At 42.2% G+C, this 18376-nt stretch overlaps 1 protein-coding gene across 1 annotated transcript; it reads left to right on the forward strand.

Moving 5' to 3' along the window:
• Positions 1 to 6: 6 nt before the first annotated feature.
• Positions 7 to 18375, forward strand: TMEM258 (transmembrane protein 258). The gene is made up of 4 exons (XM_089655040.1): positions 7 to 160; positions 6956 to 7065; positions 13236 to 13370; positions 18200 to 18375. Exons 1-3 carry the CDS (start codon positions 158 to 160, stop codon positions 13360 to 13362), a joined length of 240 nt encoding a protein of 79 aa, XP_089511166.1. The 5' UTR covers positions 7 to 157; the 3' UTR covers positions 13363 to 13370; positions 18200 to 18375.
• The last annotated feature ends 1 nt before the right edge of the window (position 18376 follows it).

Here is an 18376-nt window from a genome sequence, read left to right on the forward strand (position 1 = left end):
GGAGCCGCGTTCTGATTGGACGAGATTGGGTGACTGGATTCTCCGGCAGCGCTCATGCGCACAACTAGGTTCCGCTCCCAGGTTTCCGTGCGGTGACCTCTGACCCCGTTTTGATTGGAAGAGACGTGGCTGTACCGGGAGAGCTGTCACCGGGAAGATGGTGAGGAGGGGGTTTCGGGGTCTTTTGGGGGCTGTGTATGTGGAGGCCATTATGGGGTTCTTTCCTCATATTACAATACAGGGAGCTCTGTGTGAGGGGACATATCCGGGGACACTGGGCCCTCTGCAGTCCCACCATGGCTCCTGTACAGTCACCCTGTCAGGGCAGAACATTGCAGACTGCCAGTACTCAGCTCCTTATAACAAATGCTCATTGCCTGGCTGCTCAGAGTCACCATCCTGTACAGGAGTGCCATAATACCTCCTCCAGCCTCCTTCCAGGTCACTGACTCCGGAGACATTGAATTCCAAGGCTCCATTCACATCTGTGTCTTCCATGAACGTGCGAAAACTATACATTGCGCCTGCTGTACGATTCACGGCACCCCAGTGTAGCCGGCGGATGTGCATTTTGTGTGAAGCGCTACATCAAAATAAAGGCAGCACAGTGGCTAAATGATTAGCACTTCCGCCTGGCAGTACTAGGGGCGTTCAAATCCAAACCATAGCACCACCTGCCTGGAGTTGGCATGTTCTCCCTGTGCCTGCGTGGGTTTCCTCCAGGTACTCCGGTTTCCTCCCACCTCCAAAGACATGCTGGTAGGTTAATTGGATCCTGTGTAAATAGTCCCTAATATGTGTATGTATGAATGTGAGTTAGGGACCTTAGATTGTACACCCCTTGAGGGTTAGGGACTGATGTGAATGTACAATATATATGTAAAGTGCTGAGTAAATTGACGGCGCTATATAAGTACCTGAAATAAATAAATAATAAAGGTGCAGGAGTTTCTTTGTTGTGTGTAGAGCAGCTCCTTCAAATAACGCCATCCGATGATGCAGAGATGTGACTGGAGCCCAGGAGTCGGTGTGACAGCCAGGGAATCGGCATTTCCAGAAGGATTGGTCAGCAATGGCATCCTCCATGATGATCTCATAACTAGTTTCCTTTAATCATTTCCCGGTGTGGACGTCACATGACATCCGGGAGTTTTAAAGGATGAGTTTACCTATGGAACATGTTCTGCTTCCCCCCCATTCTCTGACAGGTAGTACGTGGAGAAGTCTTCCTCTACTATCTGTCAAATTTGAGAACAGCGTGCCTGTGCGGGGCTCCACCCACATGACCGCGTCACTCATTCACAGACTTCCATGAATTAAAGCAGCCTTTCTCAGCCAGGGTGCCCATGCACCTTGGGGTGCCTTGAAGTCTCTTCAGGGGTGCCTTGGCAAATTGTTTAAAAATTGCCCCAAACTTTTATATAAGCCAGCAGATGGAACAAACCTGCCTTTTAGTCACACAAAGCCACAGGCTTTCATTGTACACCATTACGACCTTCTAGCCACCGGTGTCCTGACAACCCATGACATCATCAGTTGATAAGGAGGATGTCAGCTGCCTGCACAGCATCCTGGTTTGACCCTCCCCTGCCCCTCTCCATCAGTGCTGGGGTCACATTAGCTCAGTGATGGAGAAAAACTGAGGGAGAAGAGAAACATTGGAATACTAGTCAGTACCAGTGTGCAAAAGTGTGTTTGCTTTGGAAGAATAAATCCCCTCTAATGTTGGGTGTCCTACATGTGTGGATGTTGCTGCGTTATATAAAACTATTCATATAGTTTTTCACATTGTAGAATGGGGTGCCCTTTTAAAATTATGGATTGGAATTGGGTGCTTCAGGACTATCCATAATTTTAAAGAGTGCCTTGAATGAACAAAGGTTGAGAAACCCTGAATAATGAACTGCAAATCCCAACAACCTTAGCAACTGTGGGCTTGTAGTTTTCAATGATCTACCACTATGTGCTGGAGCTCCATGGTCGTTCATTGAAGATTCCTGTCAGTATATCTGCTTGTCCGTACATCCCATACAGCAAGCAGATGTTCTGACAGGTCTGCAGGAGACCTGCATGGCATCAGCCATCTACTGAGCACTGGTGCAATGCTTTCCAGGCTCCTTTGGACAAAAATAATAAATGCACATTTATTTTTACCTGCAAAAAAATGTGCATTTATTATTTTTGTCCAAAAGGTGAACTTATCCTCTAAGTGGTTATACAGCTATAGGCATCCTTCACACTTTGGCTAGTTTCACACTTCTGCATGTTGCGATTGATGCATTTTTCCAGCTTGTTTTGTGTTTTTGATGCATTTTGCAGTTTTTCTGCCAATAGGAAAGTATTGACTTTGATGTGACTTTGGATGGGTGTGACTTTGGATGGGTGCAACTTTGATGTGACTTTGGATGGGTGCAACTTTGATGTGACTTTGGATGGGTGCAACTTTGATGTGACTTTGGATGGGTGCAACTTTGATGTGACTTTGGATGGGTGCAACTTTGTTGTGACTTTGGATGGCTGCAACTTTGATGTGACTTTGGATGGGTGCACCTTTGATGTGACTTTGGATGGGTGCAGCTTTGATGTGACTTTGGATGGGTGCAGCTTTGATGTGACTTTGGATGGGTGCACCTTTGATGTGACTTTGGATGGGTGCAGCTTTGGTGTGACTTTGGATGGGTGCAGCTTTGGTGTGACTTTGGATGGGTGCAGCTTTGGTGTGACTTTGGATGGGTGCAGCTTTGGTGTGACTTTGGATGGGTGCACCTTTGATGTGACTTTGGATGGGTGCAACTTTGATGTGACTTTGGATGGGTGCAGCTTTGGTGTGACTTTGGATGGGTGCAGCTTTGGTGTGACTTTGGATGGGTGCAGCTTTGGTGTGACTTTGGATGGGTGCAGCTTTGGTGTGACTTTGGATGGGTGCAGCTTTGGTGTGACTTTGGATGGGTGCAGCTTTGGTGTGACTTTGGATGGGTGCAGCTTTGGTGTGACTTTGGATGGGTGCAGCTTTGGTGTGACTTTGGATGGGTGCAGCTTTGATGTGACTTTGGATGGGTGCAGCTTTGGTGTGACTTTGGATGGGTGCAGCTTTGGTGTGACTTTGGATGGGTGCAACTTTGTGACTTTGGATGGGTGCAGCTTTGGTGTGACTTTGGATGGGTGCAGCTTTGGTGTGACTTTGGATGGGTGCAACTTTGTGACTTTGGATGGGTGCAGCTTTGATGTGACTTTGGATGGGTGCAGCTTTGATGCGACTTTGGATGGGTGCAGCTTTGATGCGACTTTGGATGGGTGCAGCTTTGATGCGACTTTGGATGGGTGCAGCTTTGATGTGACTTTGGATGGGTGCAGCTTTGATGTGACTTTGGATGGGTGCAGCTTTGATGTGACTTTGGATGGGTGCAACTTTGTGACTTTGGATGGGTGCAGCTTTGGTGTGACTTTGGATGGGTGCAGCTTTGATGTGACTTTGGATGGGTGCAGCTTTGGTGTGACTTTGGATGGGTGCAACTTTGATGTGACTTTGGATGGGTGCAACTTTGTTGTGACTTTGATGCTACTTAATTGTCATTTCCTATTAACAAAAAAAACAATGTCTCACCCATCCAAAGTCACATCAAAGTGGTATCAAAGTCATTACTTGCCTATTGGCAAAAAAAAGCAAAACGCACTATATGCAATTCGGCCACGTGTCCATTGAAGTATACTGAACCAAAAACGCACCATGTTCTGTTTAAAATAGTCCCTGACCCTTTCCAAAAATGCGGCATAGATGTGAACGTGTCCCATAGGAAACCGTGTTAACCACTTCAGTTCCGGACACTTTTACCCCCTTCCTGTCCAGGCCAATTTTCAGCTTTCAGTGCTATCACACTTTGAATGACAATTGCGCGGTCATGCAAAACTGTACCCAAATTAAATTTTTAGCATTTTTTTGGAACAGATAAAAGCTTTATTTTGGTGGTATTTATTCACCACTGGGATTTTTATTTTTTTTGCTATGTAAATGAAAATGTCCAACATTTTTGAAAAAAGTGTTTTTCTTATAAAATTTTGCAAATAAATAATATTTCATCATAAATCTTGGCCAAAACGTATTCCGTTATCTTTTTAGCTAAAAAAAAAATAACCAAATTAGTTTATTATAACCAAAAATTATAATTAAAAAAAATTTTTTTTTACATTTTTATTTATTTTTTCATATTATTATTTACGTTTTTTTTTTTTTTTACATACTGTCACCCTAGCAGTACAGTGTCACCATGGTGACACTGTACTACTTGAGGGGAGGTGATGGCTGTAAAAGCAATCATTTCTCCTTCTCTCTGGCTGCATTCTTGCAGCCATTGAGAACTACTGTGTGAGCTGTGATTGGTCACAGCTTGTCACATGGTACAAGGCTGTTGTGAATATCCTTGTACCATGTGACCTCTGTGATCATTCGCAGATTTCACACGTAGTAAGCAATGATGTCAGAAGTGACATCTTGCTTTCTACTCTGCATGTGATCAGTGATTGGCCAATCAGTGATCACATGATCGGGACCTCGCAGAGAGGTCCCGTACGACAATCTGTGTTTCACTGTGTCCGGAGGACAGAGCGGGCACCGGATCGTGGTGCTGCGCGCTCCCAGGGAGCGTGCACAAGCAGGGGGCGGGGAGGCTGTTTATAAACGGCCAGCCAACCCTGCACTGTCACCGTCTGGCCATTTATATACAATGGCCGGACGGGAGGTGGGTAAATGGGCTGTAGTGCGTTTCTGCAAAATGCACAAAAAATGCATAGGCGTGAACCAGGCCTTACAGCCTGTGATGCTGTTTTCTGTGGAAGTGATTTGAGTGGCTATGCAGCCACTCCATCACTTCTACGGCAGCAGTAGCCCCTCCCACCATCACTTTCCCCAGGCTTTTCCATCCCACCAGAGAGCGAGGAAGCGCCCAGACCAGAGGCATCTCCATCCATAAACCGTGAAAGAGGAACTGATGTTGTTTCTCCCGCTCTGTGACCTCAGAGATAATGAGGATGTTGTCACTTCTGCTTTCAGTTGGTCATTTGCTTTGCCATTAACAGCTAGGAAAGCAGCCAATCAGATCGATCTGTGTGTAATCGGCTGCACTGGAGGCCAGAGGACAGATATGGGCTCTAATAGATCCCTCCAAAAAGAGGACCTGTCATGGCTCTTGTTATCACAGGGGATGTTGTTCATCCCTTGTGATAGCAATAAAGTTAATCAAGAAAAATTAAAGGAACAGCATGTAAAAAAAAAAAAAAGTTTCCCATCCCCAGTGTTCAGGCGCAAATGCTTATATAAGTCCCGCAAGGAAACAGTGAATGAATGACACAGCTGGGTGGGAGGAGCCCCGCACAGCCATGCTGTTTTCAAAAAGCGACAGTGGGTATGGGGTGAAGATCCCCTGCCTGCTGTCACAGAGTGGAGAGCGCTGGTGGATGGAAGTGTATGTATAGGAGCATGTTACACCCTAAATATGGATGTAACATGTTCCTAAAAGCAAACTTAAAAAGACATCTAAAATGAAAGAGGAACTTTGCCTCCCTTTGTTTGACCTATCTGAGTCTTTCACCCTGATGCCATCAGTTTGGTATTTCTCACATGTGCTGGAGGGCTCTACCAAGCCTTCTGATCCTGGCAGAGCCCCTCAGCACACAGGAATTTACAGCACATGTGCAAACATACCAGTTTTGGCAATCCCATAACAGCCTAATATTGCGCTGAAGATGTACCTCACCCCACCACCGGTGGTTCCTTGGCTCTCCCTTTTCCCCAGGGAGCCCTGAGTCGGGGTAAGCAGTTAAATGGCTTCCCACAGAGGAGATGGAGGACCATTCGTTCCTCAATCTCTTCTGGGACAAATGAACCTGGAAGCAATGATGATTTTATATCTTAACTTGTTTGGTATCTGTTTACTTGAGGCAGCAGCATCTTTAGTATTTTAAAGTACGTCGAAAAAAATGTAGGAGCGAGACACCAGGACAGACAACAATAAAACCATTGTCAGATGTTCCACACATATATATGATTTTTTCTGATCTGTGTCCCCATTGAAAGGCTTTTCCCTCATTTTCTGTTCTAACAGGAAGTCGGGAAATTTCCAAAACAGGGAATATGTAATAAAAATCAAACAGAGGCTCCAATCCTTCCCTGCTCTATTCCAAAACAGAGTGAAATGATTTGGCTGGTTGAGCTTTAAAGTTTAACTTATAGTACAACATTTTAATATATTCCTCAAGGGTATAAATCCCCTTGTGTGCACCAAATGGCTTTGCAAATCCAGATATTGCCTTGTAAAAGCAGCAATGGCATCATCACTCAGCTATACATAAACTTAGGCAGCCTACAGAAAACTACAGAAATGGTCAGAGACAAAACCAGTCACTGTGCACAAGGAGAGGGGACGGCAGTGACTGGTGTTTATTACAGGAAGCTCCTGCACAGAGGGAAAGTTTCACACGGGATTACTGCATAGCACATATATGTGGATTTGACGCGGTTTGAACCGCATCCAATCTGCATGATGTGCAAAACCATTGCTTCCTATGATGCCTGTTCACATACGTCCGGTACGGATTCAGTGTGGTTTAAAAAGGCACGTCCGATTTCTGAGCAGTGCGGATTACAGGATATTGACTTCTATGGGAACCGTTTCTAAACCGCACGTCATCAGTTGTGATCAGGATAAAATCCTGACCCGAACCTGATCTAAACCTGATCTGAACCACTACTGTGTCAATTAGTTGTGAAACCTGAGCTTCAATCCACACCGCACATGTGTGAATCCACACTGAAGGAAGAATACACAGGAATCTTGTATTTAGACAATATTTGCTTATCCCAGAATTCAGTTTTAATGACTAAAATGGGGTTTGTTATATGATTGTAGTAATGTATGTTTTTTTCATCTGCTTTCTCAAACTTTCCATTTTCTGTTTTCAGGAGTTGGAAGCAATGAGCCGATATACAAGTCCGGTGAACCCGGCAGTGTTCCCGCACCTCACGGTTGTCCTAATGGCAATCGGGATGTTTTTCACAGCTTGGTTCTTTGTGTATCCTTTTAGTGTGTTGTGATCTATCAGGAGGGCAGGGGAAGTGAAGTGGCTTTACACCATATTACAGATAGTGAGAGGAAAATCATTTAAAAAAAATAGATTTTGTGTCTTCTCCTTAACCACTTGCCCTCCAGAGGATTTACCTCCCACCTTCCTAACCAGGCCACTTTTTGCGTTACGGCGCTGCATTACTTTAACTGACAATTGCGTGGTCATGCAACGCTGCACCCAAATTAAATTTACATCCTTTTTTTTCCCCCACGAACAGAGCTTTCTTTTGGTGGTATTTGATTGCCTGCGTTTTTTATTGTTTGCACTATAAATAAAGACAATTTTGAGACAAAAACATGTTCAGTAAAAAATCAAATTTCGTCATAAATTTAGGCCAAAATGTATTCTGCGACATGTCTTTGCTAAAAAAAATCTCAATACATGTAAATTAGTTGATTTACGTGAAAGTTGTAGTGTTTACAAGTGGCGGTATACATACTGGTATTTTTTTATTTGTACTAGTAATGGCGGTGATCAGCAACTCATAGCGGAACTGCGGCGGGCATTCTGACACTGGGGGGAACTAACTTGTCACTGACATCCCCAGTGACACCAGTGCAGTGATCACTGCTAATAAAAAGCACTGACCTTGTACTAATGGGCAGGAAGGGGTTAACACGAGGGGCAATCAAAGAGTTAACTGTGTGCTGTGTGTGTTTTACTAGGGGCTGTGTGTGTGTGCTTCACTGTAAAGCAGTGTGCACAAGCTGACAGGGAGGAGAACTGTTTTGCTTACAAACAGTTCTTCTCTCCCCCCCCCCCCCCCCCATTGGAGGTGCTCGGCAATCACTGGCCAGGACCCAGTGATTGACAGCCGCGGCTGTGAATGGCAGCATGGGTAGGGTGCACGCGCCTACCTGGAAATGCAAAATCACATATATATACGTGATTTTGCACACCCCTGCCGCCCTGTAGCAGTGTATCTGCTATAGGGAGGCGGGAATGCGGTTAAAGTGTTGATAAACCCAAAAACAAAAATGTAATATATTGCAGCTTATCAATCCCTAGTGTAGTAGCTGCATTGGTTTCTTGTTTTTTGGCTTTTTTTATTCTCTTTTTTTATCTGGTGATCCAGCCAGTAACAGGTTTTCTCCATTCTGAATGCAGGAGAAATTTAGATACCCTTGGATAGCAATATAGTCAGTTTGGGGAGAGGGTAGTGTTAGTTGCATTAGCAGATTTAGATGGAGTTGACTAACAAATTAAATCCAAATTCCAGCTAACATTCTTTAAGCAGTTACAGTAATAGTATTTTTTCCTTGTGTGATAAAGGTTGTACATAAATAAAAGCTGATCATTGTAAGCGCCCCTGTTAATGTTAAATGGTTTGTGTCAACCCTCTAACTGCCACTTTAAACAGTTTGGTCTGTTAAGCAGTAGTAAAGTCCGCTAATATGCAGTTCATATTAGCACATTATGACAGATTTACCTGTCAAACTGAGTCCTCCAACGCTGTGCGGTGAATGATCCGGCGGGTCCTGAGCGTTTCCATCTTTGCCCAGTCTTCCTTCGGGGTTCTGTGCATTCGGCCTCTTGAATGGCTGCACCGTGATGATGTCACTCCCGCACAGCGACACCATTTGAGGTCTTAGATGTTCACTGAGCTGCGCATGTGTGGCTCAGTGTACATGACGGCTGACAGGCAGGAGGAAGCATTTATGATAGAAGAGATCGATAGGGTCCCTTCGGTCATAAATATCCTGCCTGTCAGCAATTTTTTAAAAAAGAAAGTTTATTACCACTTTAAGGGAAATTGACTTACTGGCTGGATTCTCAGGTGGAAATAAAGGCAACATTCTAAAAAAATGCAGCCACCACGTCTAAGGATTGGAAAGCTGCAATCTATTACATTTTTTTGGTGGCTTCATACTGCTTTAAGCATCTAGAATGGTGTGCCCTGAAGATAATCATTCTCAAATCATAATTGGCCATATTCTAAAATTGTGTGATCGTCCACATATCTGTGTTGAAATATTTGGGCTAATAAAAAACTGATTAATTTGTTATTCTCTTGATCCAATCATCATTTTTTATGGGAAATGTAGCAGAAATGCATCAAATGAATTAGACGATCCTGACAGAACACTAAGTAAAACTATGACCTCTTATTTAAAAAAAAAAAAAAAAAAATGTGTTGCAGCACTTTAAGTGGAACTTTAGGTAGAAAGTAAAAATGGGCAGACAGGCAGGATTTTTAATGCAGAAGAGACATGCTTTGTCTCTTCTGCATTCATGCTGCTTCAGGACCTGCCTGTCCACCCCTGTACAGTGAGTTGCGCAGGCGCAGCTAACTGTACAAATTCGACAATGCCCAGTTTGACATAACTCCAAGTCATCCCCGTCCATAAATGACAGTGGTTGGCATTTGGCACCCTGATGCCAGTCGCACATAGATGTCAGCGACCAGGCTGGGAGTTCTGGGACAGCGCATCACATGATTGGAGGGGAGTATTGTTACGCTTTAAGGCAGTATTAAACCCAAAAGCAAACCTTTATTATATCGCAGCTTATCAATTCTTAGAAGTGGTGACTGCATTCATTTTCTTTTTTAAACCTTTTTTCCTTTATTTTCATCTGGTAATCTATCCAGTAAGTCTGATTTTCAACAGAGCAATCTTTCTTATACATGTATCAGTTGGAGTATTGAGGCAATTTACCACTGATAGGGGCTCTTACAATCATTAGCTCCTATTTATTTATGTAAAACCTCCCAAAGGATAAAAATGTTGCTCTAACTGCAGTTAGAGCTGGAATTCGGCTTCCGTTTGTTAGTATATCTAAATCTGCTAGTAAATCCAACATTACCCTCCTTCCAGACTGACAGTTCTGCTGTCCAAAGGTGCACCTGTGCTCCTCCATTCAAAGTGCGGGCACTCTAATACAGGAGGTGTGTTATTGGCCAGATAACCAGGGGAAGCAGCATAAAAGAAAACGAATGCAGTCACCCAGGGGTGGACTGACAACTCATGGGGCCCCCGGGCAATAGGGGATCATGGGGCCCCTGTGTCCTTGCCCAAACTCAAAAAAGCCTATGAAAAAGGTACCAAGGGCATCTCATGGGGCCCCCTACTGACCCGGGCCCCCGGGCAGTGCCCGAGTTTCCAAATGGTCAGTCCGCCCCTGCAGTCACCACATCTAATTGGAAAGCTGCAATATATAATATTTTTGGGGTTTTAGTTTTAATACCACTTTAATTATAAGTGAATCTGTGGTTGAAGTTTTTCTCTTAGACCCCTACAAAGTCCTACAAATACCTGTTACACCTTCCAGTGAAGTCCCCTTAATACAGCTTCTGATGATGGGGGCCCAAAAATGCTACACTGGTCCTGAATTCAGAGCAGAGTTGCCAAAAAATCTTGGTTTTAATGTTGTTGCTTAAATATGGCAAATGAAGACAAATACTGTAGCAAGATCTATCAGTTTGATGACAAGTGGTGCACACAGCAGAATATGTGTATATGAGTGGGGTGTATATTTACTTTTCCCTTCTCTTTTGAGAAAACTTGCATTTCATATCTTTGGCCCCTAGGTGTCTCCAGTAGTTCTTCAGGATCAGTCACTACATACACTTGCTTGTACTTTTTCTTGGACCACCATATTCTGCTTGTGCAGCATATTCTGCTTGTGCATGACTGGTGTAGCATACAATTGTGTTTTATATTGTACAGTGTGTGGTGGTTTGGCTTAAAATGTATGTATAGGCAAAGCTGTAGAGTGGAGAAGACTTAGAACCCCTGTTCTGTTCTAGGTTTTAATTACTTTGTGTCCTCTTTGGGTAGATTTTGTTTTTGTCCTGGTAACCATTGTCGCTGGGACAGAATTGAATGAAAAATACACCTTTTTTAACTGTCACCAGAACAGGAAGAAAGACATTTTCTAATGAGAACACTTGTTCCTGTAAAAACTTGTTTAACCGCTTCAAGTCCGGATACTTTTACTCCCTTCCTGTTCATTTTGTTCAGCTTTCAGCGCTATCATACTTTGAATGAAAATTGCGTGGCCATGCAACACTGTACCCATATGCATTTTTTTGAGACAGAAATTTATTTGGTTATCTTTTTAGTGAAAAATAAAATAACCTAAATTAGTTTATAACCAAAAATTATAATTTTTTAATTTTTTTTTTTTTACATTTTTATTTTTTTTTTATATTATTTATGTTTTTTTTTAACATACTGTCACCCTAACAGCATAGTGTCACCATACTACTTGTGGGGGGTGATGAAGGTTTTGTTTTTTTTAACACTGATTGCTTTTACACCCATAAAGGCTGTAAAAGCAATCATTTCTCCTTCTCTCTGGCTGCATTCTTGCAGCCATGGAGAAATACTGAGAGCTGTGATTGGTCACAGCTTGTCACATGGTACAAGGCTGTTTTGAATAGCCTTGTACCACGTGACCTCTGTGATCATTGCCAGATTTCACATGCAGTAAGCAATGATGTCAGAAGTGACATCTTGCTTACTACTATTCACGTGATCGCTGATTGGCCAATCAGCAATCACATGATTGGGACCTCACAGAAAGGTCCCATACAGTGATCAGTGTTCGGACACAGCTGGCACCGGATCGCAGTGCTGCGCGCTCCCAGGGAGCATGCACGACCTTAAAATGTGGGCGCAGTTTATGAACACCAACCTGCTCCTGCACTGCTTCCCTCTGGCCATTTATGTACATGGGGTGGATGGGAAGTGGTTAAGAGGGGACTTCCCTTGCTTTTGTGAGGCTTTTGTCCAGATGCCTCTCCAAGACAGTAAGTGAAGGGAAATCTCCCCAGCAGCATACAGACATACATCAACAGAGGCTTTAACCCTTCCTTACTCCATCCGAAACTGAAAGGAAATTTGTTGCCCATAATGTTCTTTAAAATAACACTGTCACCGTTTTCTTTTTATCTTTGTTTTAATACCCAAAGTAGTACTCTTGCTGAACTTTTTTTGGTTGTTTGAAAAAAAAAAAGGAAGGCAGGAAGCAACTGACCATTTGCATCTTAGTAGCATTGCAGTTTTTTTTCCCCAACATCTTCCAGAATGATTCAGTAGCAAGATGGTTCTGCTCACCTGCAGGAAACACAAGACAGAGCTGAACCCCTTATCCACCAAGGTACAAGTTTTTTTTTTTTTTTTTTTTTTTGTTTAAACGGCACATTATACAAGGGGTTATGGCAGGCTCACAGCTGCTGCTGCTGCAGCCTCCAACTTGGTATTGTTTTTAAAAGCCACTGGAGGGCTTTCAGATAACATGATCACTTTTATGAGGGTCTGATGGTATGCCTCAGTGGAGGACAGGCCTCCTGTTCAACCGAAAACAGCTGCTTGCTCCTCAACTAGAGAAGAAACTGGAGGAGTCCGCTGATAAGAAAGGCTTCACAGATAAGCATTGCAGATTCAGTAATGGAAGACTCTTTTGAAAAAAGAAAATTAAACAACAAGAAAGGTGAGGGAAGGAAAAAGGGGGCTTATTTTTCAACCCTCTTAGTACAACTCCCAAAACCCAGTGATGACCTGTCAGCGGAAGATGGAGGGCCTTCTTCCTCTGATGGTTAGAGCAGTGGTCCAATCTGTTTTTCATAAGCATTATTAGGGAGGGATACAAGCTTGAGTTTACCCACAATGCCCCCAGAAGATAAAATAATAAAGGGAAGACCTGGATCCAGCTACTGGAAGGTCTAGGGAAGCTACTGTCACTGGGCCAGGACAAATTTACAGACCCGACACACAGCCTAGCTGTCAGGACCTTCAAAGTTAACACAGCAGCTTTCTCGTTATATCTTGATGAAAAGTTGACTAACAACCTATTAATCAAATGGTTTTTTCAAAGCACTCATGGGACTGAGACCTCTGCAGAAACCAACAGTGCCTCCTTGGGACCTAACTACTTGAGATGGATCAATAAAAATACATTTTTTGATGGCTAGATCAGGCCTACATGTCTCTTCTAGCAGATATTAATCCATCAGATCAACAGACTGTACCAGTTACCTGAGCAATCTGGTAGACTCTCGCAGTACACAATAGTTGGTTGATTTTGTTTATATTTGAACATCAACGTATACATTCATTACAATCTATAGCTTGGTTTTCTCCTGTGTTGTGTTCCTTAATGCATACTTGTAGATATGAGGTGACATCAACAAAATACACAAGAGACGTGTACAAGGAGCTGCTGATCTCATTGGTAGCCTCACTCTTCATGGGATTTGGGGTCTTATTTCTTCTCTTGTGGGTTGGAATCTACGTGTGACCATCGGGGTAAGAAGAGTTATATGAACAGTACAAAAAATGCCTTAAATGCTATGACTTTTACATTGTATATTAGTAATAGGAATGCGCATGATTCAGTTTCTGAAAAATAGTAGATTGGGGTGAAAATTGCATTAACATGTTTACCATCCCTGTTTATTCTTCTTGGTCTTGCAGTTATGCAAGATAATTGTACAACTAATTTTTAAAGGGACTATGTGTAGGTGAGGTTTATATATTGCAGGGAACATGTCAGGATAGATATTCGAGGCTGCCATTGCTGACTTGGTTTTCAGGTTTCAGGTTCCACGGCTGTCTTCCCCATTCTTGCTTCATTACTTAATGATTCACTGAACTGGAACAAGCTTGCAGGTCAGATGTCCTGGCACCTCTATGTTTGCTTGGTTGTTGCGGTAGTAGTGATATGAATGACAATCCTTGGCACAATGGCAGCTTCCGTATTGTGCCTTGACAGATTCCCTTTAAAAGTAAGCAATTAAGTGATTTTTATAGTTATTATAGTCCATTTTACTGAGAAATTAAACAGCTGGTGCACTCCTAAAGGGGCTGTGTAAGCTATATTTTAAAATATATTTAGAAGTTTGCTAAATCCTTTAACTACACAGTTGGCACAGTGGCAGCATCTGCTGATGCTTCTCTACTATAACAAGAGGTAGGGCATGTACTCCAAGAAGGGGATAGGGGGATCCGTGTGCTCCTGTGACACAGGCTGTGTACCCATCCCTTGTAATAGTACAGGAGCATCAGATGATGTCAACAATGCCATTCCTGTACACACTGTGCAATTTAGGATTTCTTATATTCACCAATGAGGATCTCTTTCATTTCAAAAGTAACAAGTTATATTTTGAAGTCTGGCAGCATGTTCACTGCCTTTTGCAGTCCTGCATTTGTTTAAACCATTCTTAGTTATCCTTGACCATGAAATTTGTATTGGTTTAGATTAGACACTGATTCCTCACACTCTCTGTTAGATCCTCTATAGCACGGGTGTCAAACTGGCGGCCCTCTAGCTGTTGCCAAACTACAAGTCCCATGAGGCATTGCAAGATTGACAGTTACAAGCATGACTCCCAAAGGCAGAGGCATGATGGGATTTGTAGTTCTGCAACAGCTGGAGGGCTGCCAGTTTGACACCCCTGCTCTATACGAATAAAAGCTCAATGCTGCTGCAGGAACATGGTGCTGTATACTGTTGCTGATGCTACATACAGTTTATGCAGTGCTGAAAGTAATCACCTCAATTAGTACAGGAAATTGTTCATTAGAGCCAGCTTGGTCCAAAGAAACTATTTTAAAGTGAAAGTGAACTTGGAGTTATGCAGGCCATAGATGGGTCGAAAATCGGCCGATTTTTCGGCCGAAAATAAAATCGGCCGATTTTCTGATCGTTAGTGGGCTATTTGTTCGGCCGTTTTTCGGTATTTTGGCTGTTTTTTTTAATCGGGAAAGTTGGAAAAAAATCGGCTGAGCGGCCGATTTTCGCGGCAATAATGGGCTAATCGGCCGATTTTTTTACCGATAAAAAATCTGCGCATGAGCAGTGACCTGCAAGAGGAAGACAAAAAGAAGAGGATGAAGAGGATGAAGAAGATGATGAAGAAGTAGAAGAGGATGATGATGATGAAGAAGAAGAAGAAGGATGATGATGATGATGATGAAAGAAGAAGAAGAAGAGGAGGAGGATGATGATGAAGAAGTAGAAGAAGAAGAAGAGGATGATGATGAAGAAGTAGAAGAAGAAGAAGAGGATGATGATGAAGAAGTAGAAGAAGAGGATGATGATGAAGTAGTAGAAGAAGAAGAGGATGATGATGATGATGATGAAGTAGTAGAAGAGGATGATGATGATGAAGAAGAAGTAGAAGAAGAAGAAGAGGATGATGATGAAGAAGTAGTAGTAGTAGAAGAAGAAGAAGAGGATGATGATGAAGAAGTAGAAGAAGAAGAAGAAGAGGATGATGATGAAGAAGAAGAAGAAGAAAAAGAGGATGATGATGAAGAAGAAGTAGAAGAAGAAGAAGAAAAAGAGGATGATGATGAAGAAGAAGTAGAAGAAGAGGATGATGATGAAGTAGTAGAAGAAGAAGAGGATGATGATGATGATGAAGTAGTAGAAGAAGAAGAGGATGATGATGATGATGATGAAGTAGTAGAAGAAGAGGATGATGATGATGAAGAAGAAGTAGAAGAAGAAGAAGAAGAAGAGGATGATGATGAAGAAGTAGTAGTAGTAGAAGAAGAAGAAGAGGATGATGATGAAGAAGTAGAAGAAGAAGAAGAAGAGGATGATGATGAAGAAGAAGAAGAAGAAAAAGAGGATGATGATGAAGAAGAAGTAGAAGAAGAAGAAGAAAAAGAGGATGATGATGAAGAAGAAGTAGAAGAAGAAGAAGAGGATGATGATGAAGTAGTAGAAGAAGAAGAGGATGATGATGATGATGAAGAAGAAGAGGATGATGATGATGAAGAAAAAAGGAGAAGAAGAGGATGATGATGAAGTAGTAGAAGAAGAAGAAGAGGATGATGAAGAAGTAGTAGAAGAAGAAGAGGATGATGATGATGAAGAAGTAGAAGAAGAGGATGATGATGAAGAAGTAGTAGAAGGAGAAGAAGAAGAAGAGGATGATGATGATGAAGTAGAAGAAGAAGAAGAAGAGGATGATGATGATGAAGAAGTAGTAGAAGAAGAAGAGGATGATGATGAAGAAGAAGATGATGATGAAGAAGAAAAAGAAGAGGATGATGATGATGAAGTAGTAGAAGAAGAAGAGGATGATTATGAAGAAGAAGAAGAAGAAGAGGATGATGATGATGATGAAGAAAAAGAAGATGAAGAAGAAGGAGGATGATGAAGAAGGAGGATGATGATGAAGAAGGAGAAGAAGAAGGATGAAAAATAAAAGGAATTCCAGTCCGACAAAAAGTGTCCCTGCAGAGAGCTCTGCTATTTCTTTGACAGTTCCTTGACATTTACAGAGGTTGCAACATTGTATCTATTTGTTTCCGAATAAAAACATCTGTATCCTAAATGGATACAAATAGATACATTGTTGCAACCTCTGTAAATGTCAAGGAACTGTCAAAGAAATAGCAGAGCTCTCTGCAGGGACACTTTTTGCCGGCTGTAGACAGGATGAAAATCGGCCGATTTTTTTTACCATTGGTGGTAACGTCGGCCACTTGAACGACCGATTTTTCATTTTTTAAAAGAAAAATCGGCCGATTTTCGACCCATCTATGGCCTGCATAAGGCTTTAAACTTCAGATATTTTATTGGCTTGGCATTTCAATGAATAAAGCCAAACTTTTTAGTAATGTGATATCACGTACAATAGTTTTCTGGGCTACCAACAGCTGTTAAGCCGGCCTTACATGGATTGAAATTAAGGCGGTTCAGCAGGGACCGGCCAAATTCTGATCCATGTATGGGCAGGGAGGTTGATCTACCAATTGACTTCTGTACAACCGTCCTGACAGTGTATTCTGTACAACTGTCCACTCAATCAGTGTATTGCACAGCGGGGAGGATTGAACCTTGAATGTGTGGATGGGGGACTCCAAGTTTTTTTTTTTTCATTCAACCTGCTGGATAAAAAAAAAAGGCTTCTATGGGCTGCCTTAGTTTAATCAAAACTAGCTTAAAATGGGTGAACTACAACTGCAGGTACAACAGGTATGGACATTATGAGGGGATGCTGTTTAAAAATAAATAGAAAGTATTTCAGAAGCCATATGAATACACCAGTGTGATCTTAGAGGATGAAATCTTCCCATCTGAAAGAAATCTAAGCAGATTGCAGGCAGTTATTAGACAGGAAACTTGTGTACAATTCATTCTTGTACAGACCCACTTTGGAGGTTATACGTGAGTCTTCTCTGCACAATAATCTGTGTTGGCTGTTTTATGACAAAATACTTTGCAATACCAGAAATCAGCTATTTCATGGCTACTTGAGAGTAGCTCCAATCTCCATGCTGCACCAAAGCTTCCCTTGATAAACGGGTGACATCATCCTCCCAAGTACACATTCTGTTTCTCCTCAAATAAAGTGGAAAAACGTATGATTGTAAACTTCTGAAGGTGGTCAGATGTATCTCACAAACTAACTGCCCTCAGGCCCAACCTTAAGGTCAGCAGGTCAAAACAGTGGAAAGTGGGGGGCACCAGGATGTTGACAAGTGTCAGTTTTGCAGTGTGCTTTGGGGTGCAATTTCTCAGTATCAGAGTGGCAGTTAAAAAAGTATTTAGTCTTCTTTTACAGGCATGTTTTGCCTTGAAAATTTTATTCTAGTGACCGTGCCGCTTTAAGATATGTTTCTTATCCCCATACTGGCAGCAAAGTGTTCGTTAGAGGCGTCAACAAAGTTGCTTGAAGTTTGCTAAATACTTACTGTACTCCTTACTCTGTGACATGATCAAGACTATTATTACAAGGTCCTATGACTTCTTAAGGCGGTGTCGTATCTCAGCATTACTTTATTCCCAACTGCAATCGCTAACTACTAACTAAGAAAAAAAACACAATATACTAAAAATATGAAATGGTTTTCTTTTGAAAATGAAACCTTGTATGTGTTTATCCCTTTAACCTTGGTAGACTAGAACTATGTCCCATTGGGGTTTATTTGCTAAAAGTGGAAAGTGCAAAATCTTGTGCAGCTCTGCATAGAAACCAGTCAGCTTCCAGGTTTTATTGCCAAAGCTTAACTGAACAAGCTGATTGGCTACTATGCACAGCTGCACCAGATTTTTCACTCTCCAGTAAATCCCATTGTCTCAACTGTTTACAGAATCTTATTTTTTCTCTCTTCAGGTCCCTGCTGGAGGGGCGATATATGTTTTTGAATTTATTTTTTTTTTACTGCCGAGACTTCGGGGACCAGTACTGGCCGAGAATGTTGGTATCGTTGCACTGTCAATTCTGTCATGGAGATTTTTTTTTTCATAGCGAACCATTCAACAGTCACAATAAAACACTTTATTGGTAAAG

This window comes from Staurois parvus, unplaced genomic scaffold (assembly GCF_062004578.1).
Source record: "Staurois parvus isolate SC_StPar_1 unplaced genomic scaffold, SC_StPar_1.0 ptg000818l, whole genome shotgun sequence".
Classification (NCBI taxonomy): Eukaryota; Metazoa; Chordata; class Amphibia; order Anura; family Ranidae; genus Staurois; species Staurois parvus.